At 44.2% G+C, this 6000-nt stretch overlaps 1 protein-coding gene across 3 annotated transcripts in view; it reads right to left on the minus strand.

The window, feature by feature from the left end:
• The window catches only part of brsk2a (BR serine/threonine kinase 2a), a 166549-nt gene extending 161600 nt beyond the window's left edge, over positions 1–4949 (minus strand). For 2 of the 3 annotated variants that reach the window (XM_088297803.1, XM_088297804.1), the window contains exon 1: positions 4558–4948. In XM_088297803.1, coding sequence (XP_088153929.1) covers positions 4558–4651 — 94 coding nt within the window. In that variant the 5' untranslated portion in view covers positions 4652–4948. Of the gene's footprint in view, positions 1–4557 lie in introns of all 3 variants that reach the window. The other variant, XM_088297802.1, reaches the window with a different exon arrangement.
• Between the last annotated feature and the right edge of the window lie 1051 nt (positions 4950–6000).

The raw sequence follows: 6000 nt of genomic DNA on the forward strand, positions 1-6000 counted from the left end.
TCCTCATCATTAATCTCTGAAAATCGTTGGCTACATACATTCTTCCCAATCGATGCAATTCTACTAAGGTCTTGTCTGATTTACCACATGGTTGAATCCCTGTATGAATCTTGACTGGCCGGGGGGAAAGCCAATGAGGAATGGGAGTGGAGAGGTGCCCTATGATGGAAATTGTCATCATAAAGTAATCCAAGTCAAAGTCGGGACATACAGATCAGATGAAGCACACATACAGGCGCTTAGCATGCCAACATTTAGGCTCCATTTCAGGGCTTTGCCTTTGGCCTGAGAATCAAACAGCTGGGCCCAGAAAGGCTTGGCTTCCCATGGTGCTGCTGGGTTCCAGAACACTAACATACGTCGGCGTCTAGCAAGGACAAACCCACAAAAAAACTCAAATTTACCATTCATTTCCTCATTCAACAGTCTAAAGTAAATTCTCACAACAAATTCTGAGTCATTTTGTCAACACTTGGGGTGGAGGTCACCACTCCTGTTCAAGCCCAGCACGGCTTTAATCAAGTGAATTCTAACGGCAACAGGTGACAGAGGCATTTTCGTGCTTTGGTCAAAGGCTTTTCATTGACAGCATCGTGTGACCATTCCCTCCCCACTTGTCATCATCCGTGAGGAAAATCATGTAGTGTGAAACACAATGGATTGCGTTCACCCGACAGGAAATCTTTGAAATTGATCTCAATGAACCACCCCGACTCTCCAGCAATCAATCAAAACCAAATTAACGGTTTTTCATTATCATGGAATGTACCACAATCCCGTACCAGCCTAGCCCATGTGTCTGTGTGTGTACAAGGGTAGATAAAACATGTTGCTTGTTCTTGCATAGTCATGCGCTGTAAAGTCCTTGTATGAACTACAATGAGAGCAGTGCTGACGCAAAGATAAATGCAACCGTCAGATTCCGGAATAAATGCAGCAACACTTTAGCGGATAATACAAACTAAGATACAAAACAAACACGCATCAATAGGGAGCATTTTGTTGGGAGCATGTCAATATAAAGGCCCTTAAAAGCTGATGATTTCACTCTCTAGATGTCCGTCGAAGAATCAAGGAGCCTACACAACCCCTAGCTCACAGCTTGTCAATACCTAAATCTTGCAAGAACAAGGATTTACACTGGATTAAGAGGCCGTTTTAGCCAAACAATAGGAGGCATTTATTCCACTAATCAAGCAGCGACACGATAAAGAGAGAGAAATACAGGAACACAGAAAAAAGGAAAAAAGAAAGAAAGAAAAAAGGAGAGACGTTTGGATTTTGTTTTCTGATGTACGAACAAACAAAGCAATGATTCAGCTATTCTGAGCACAAAACAAAGGAATTGTTGGCTTTCTTAAAGTTTCAGAAAATGCAAGAAATATGCTATTTAACTTGCAACCTGTACGTTCTGCAAATGTACAAATGTTTTTAAGTTACCATACCATCACATGTGCACAAAAAAGCAAAAACTGCTCACTCTGTTTAGAAATGGGAACGACAATATCACATTAGAAAATCCATGCATGTTTTGGACATATTGTCACATGAGGCAGGACCGCAATGATCACCGAGCAGACATGCAGGTCTCACTAGGTCCCAACACTCAAGCACAATAAATGTCACTGGTTTAAGATTGTCTTCCATGCCTCTGTGGCTCCAGCCTTAATGAGCAGCCGCCAATGTGGACACAACCTATTAGAGGACCCGGTTCAGGCCTGGACAGGTGCACAAACTGGACAGAAAGCAATACAACTCAAGGAAATATTGAGAAAATGACAGCAAAGATGGACCAAAACTGCTTGTCCACACCACACAAATGTCATCTCCATCTGTTGTTACTAGTCCATAAAAACATGATCAGGCTACAGAACAGAAAATGCAGTCTGCGCAACGAGTCTGCATTTGCCAACGTGCAAGGGCTACGTGGCTAAGCTAGAGGCGGGGCTTCCCATTGGGCCACGTGATTGTGTGAGCGACCGGGGACTTTGGCTGCATAGGGGATTAAATCAGGAAGCCAAACCAGAACCACTTTGGTGGTTGTGCGTGTGTGTTTGTGTCAGAACTAATCACTTAATGAACAGGGAAGAGCACCACTGCTCAGCTGAACCAGAGCACCTACTCCTCCCCGCTAATAATACGGCCCAAGCACCACAGCTTTAGCCTACTGGAAGGTGCCTACTGTCACTCATGATTGGGCCTGGTGCGTGAGGCATGCACATTTGCAGGCTGACCCTTTCCCAAAGACCTGCCTGAGAGATCTGACATATTTCATCAACAGTCAAATGGGATATTATGCATGTCATTAATCTAAATAGGTCTAGCGTGGATTAGCTGCATGGACACTGGTTATGTAATTGTTTTTCTAACAGCATACACAAACCATGTGTGAGCCTTTTACTTCAGCAGAAGTAAATGTCATTCGTTGCAGGATAATCTTGGGCACATTCAAATTAATTATTCAATGATTGTCTCAGCAAAACTCAGAATCTTACCATTAAAATGTCAACACAGACAGCTAAGGATGTAAATCTGACACTTGAGCTTATCTATTCTTACATGAGTCTGACAAACAAGCCTTGCCAGAAATTGGGACAAAATCCGCTCATAAATACATCATGAGGCATGGATGATCCGGGCAGCACCATATCATTACCAATCTGTACCCAGCAGACCATTGCGCCAGCAGCATACCACCAGCAAAGCCTCTCGGGAGCGCAAACTGAACTGGGTCTCTCTGCGAGTGACGATTATTCAGGAGCAGCACCAGAGAGGAGCGACATCACAGCTACTTGTGGTGAGAAATTCAGAATGCATCTTTGGTGGAAAACACCATGCAACATTTATGTCTATTGTAGGATTGTGCCGATGGAGCAGCTATCATATAATGAGTTTGTTTATCCACAAGATCATAAAACATATGGTACACGTGTGCAACACTTGAGCGTTGGTTCTATACAGCACTATAGTTCTGTTCAGTTCATGCGACGTGATTTTCATTTGCAAAATTGACCAGAACGGCCTTACGTCACATTCATGGCTGTATGCTTCAGTACACTTGCGGAGAGTACAGCTAGCCTTTCACTGTTGTGGGTTTAAGACTCTTCTTTAATAGAAATATTATTATATATTATTCTGGCTAACTAAACTGAATTGTCAAACAGTCTGCCATTGATGGGATTAAAATTCTCAAGCTTTGAATTGGAGGTATTAATTTAACAATTGGCTAGGTAATTTTTTAAAACATCTCTTTATGATGCAGTGCAAGTAAATGGCACTGAAACAGAAAAGGACAAAAATCAGCATATTGATATGTTTATTGAAAAAGAAAGCACGGTTATTATCGTCCATTGGACTTTTTGATACAGTACAATTGAACATGCTGATGCTGTTGGGGCTTGTAAATGTTAAATTTGTGGAGGAGTTTGCCATGGAAATTTTATGATGTATTACAAATCGGCAAGTTTGGGGAAAGGTGTAAAATGGCACATATCCAGGGTTGAGAGGAAATCCTGAGGGGTTACACAAGCATTCGGGAAATGAGCAGACCAGGGGCATATTTGAAAAAAACACTGGCAGAGAAAATGCAATTTACACGCATTCACGGCCGCTCGGCACGACCAGCTGGGCCAGGTAGCACAAGTAACGCCTATTTGCTGTGCTTTAGACAACAGATGGGAGGGAAATCTCACAGCAGAAACATGAGCTTTGTAGAGGGTCACAAGCGCTGCATCGGAGCTTGCCTCTTCTGTTTCATGCATGGCTCCGCTGGCAGCACATACCTCACCTCACAAGAACCACTCACAACACACGACCAAACATCCCCTCAAATCAAATATGATGGAGTGAACTCCTGTTTCTATCACGAATTACCTTGAGCAACAACAAACTGCAGTGTCATTGGAGTCAATAGTGAGATATGGGCCGTTTTTTCTTGGAGACCACTAACATGCCCACGGTGATATGAAGACAGATTCATGTAGCTCTTATTTCCCAGCACCTGTCAGGGTGGTACCCACGGCACCATGTTGGAGGAAACTCACGTCATGCAGTCACAGCCTAGAGGAGAACCGCCTGACTGACTGCTTTACTTGCCTTGCCTGCCTAGGGACTAAGAATAGATCAATGCATTGGGCAAATAGGGATTAACGGTGCTGTGCTCCAACCTGAACACGCGCGCGCGCACACACACACATATATATATACACGCGCATGGGCGCGTGCACACGCACACTCACGGGAATAAGAACACCAAAAGTTTATTCTAGCAGTTCGCCTACGATCCACGCGCACACGCGTGCACAAACTTGCAGTGCAAACCAATGTAAAACAGCATCACCTCAATCCACAACAGCCCTCCCCATGTACCCCCCTGTCCCACTGCGTGAACAATGACTGTCAGCGAATCAGTGGGAAACAGCAGAACACAAGGACCCGCGGGACGTGGTGCGAACTAAACACTTAAATGACTTGCACATGCGCTGCGCGAGCTCTCATCAAATTACTGGCGCAATTAAAACCGGGTGCACGCAGCAAGCCGCTAACCTGCCCACTAACCTGTCTGTCCTTTGCCCAGCGTCTTCTCCAAACGGTAGGGTCCCACGTAATTGGCATGCGGGGTTCCGCTGTTGTCTTTACCGGACGATGACATGACGAATGCGGCTGGAGATCAGTTACTTTCTAGAACGAAGAGCAGGCGATGAAAAGCACTCCCCCTCCTCGGAGGTCCGAGCCGCTTTGAGGTTTTGCTTTTAAAACTCCACCAACTTCACCTCCTCTTCTTGCGGCTGCCCTTCTTCTGCTGCTTTCTGCCTCCTTTGCCCACAACCTCGCTCGGTATTTGAGGAGGCGAGGTTGTCCCTTTCTCTCTCCTCAGCTCTCCAATCACCGAAGACGAGCGCCAAATGCCTTCAAAGCATTGTCAGAGCAAGCTGCGCTGCCTCCGAGCGAGCGACTGTGGGCGGTGCTGCGGAGGCGTGAGAGATGATTGGCGGTGGTCTTAGCCAATCACAGAGCAGATGTGTATTTTAGCCGCTACAATTTCGTGCCGCTGCACCAGCTTTAAACCAAGGCTTGTCAAAATCTTATGGGGCTTTAAAACATTTAATCAGATTCCTGATGTGTTCAGGGTCCTTCAGTAGCTGTGTGCCTGCTGATAATGTCACGCTTTAATCACGTATTTCTCAAATATATATTTTTTGCCTATGTGTGTGTGTTTTTTTTTTACCCCGGCTGATCTATTTCCATATTTTGCAATAAAAAAATTTTAATCAAAAAACTGCATTACTGTCACATAGGCGCGGCAGCTCCTAGGTCACTCCTGCTTGGTCCCCAATAAGCCGCTGCTGCAGCAGTGGTGGAATGTAAAAAAAAAAAAAAGGTTGATCCTCATAAAAGTAGCAGTAAATGCACTTTATTTATTATTATTATTATTATTATTATTATTTAGTAACTCAGAACATACAAACACAACAAACAGGGGTGACAAACATGGAGTCAAAGATATTACAAAAATATATTAAAACCTGTGACGTCATCAGCAGGCGGGACCCCGAACACATCTAGCAACCCGATCACATCTAGTACATACACCAGTTCGAGACAAGCATGGATGAGGGAGCAGCCACAATTTCACTCACTTACTACATGTATACTAAACAAGTGTCTTATAAAGCACTATGATCTCAAATACTTGGCACACTTAAGGGTGACTGGAAGTTATGTCTCCACTCGCTGCAGACAGCTGGTCAAGAAATATGACATATGAAACTAGTTGATATATTTTATATTTGAGGGGGCAAACAAGACATTACGACAGTAAGAAGTGGAGTGGAGGAGAGAGACATGAGATAATTAAAATATGTGAAATATAATAGATTTTGGAGGGTTTAGGGGAGGCACAACATTTATTTGAGGGGGCCAGGCCCCCTCTTGCCCATGCCAAGATCCGGCCCTGGAAAGCAATTTTAACACATGGACCTGAAAATTGCAAATTTTCCA

Source organism: Idiotropiscis lumnitzeri, chromosome 6 (assembly GCF_059441095.1).
Source record: "Idiotropiscis lumnitzeri isolate Australia: NSW breed Sydney's pygmy pipehorse chromosome 6, RoL_Ilum_1.0, whole genome shotgun sequence".
NCBI classification, from domain to species: Eukaryota; Metazoa; Chordata; class Actinopteri; order Syngnathiformes; family Syngnathidae; genus Idiotropiscis; species Idiotropiscis lumnitzeri.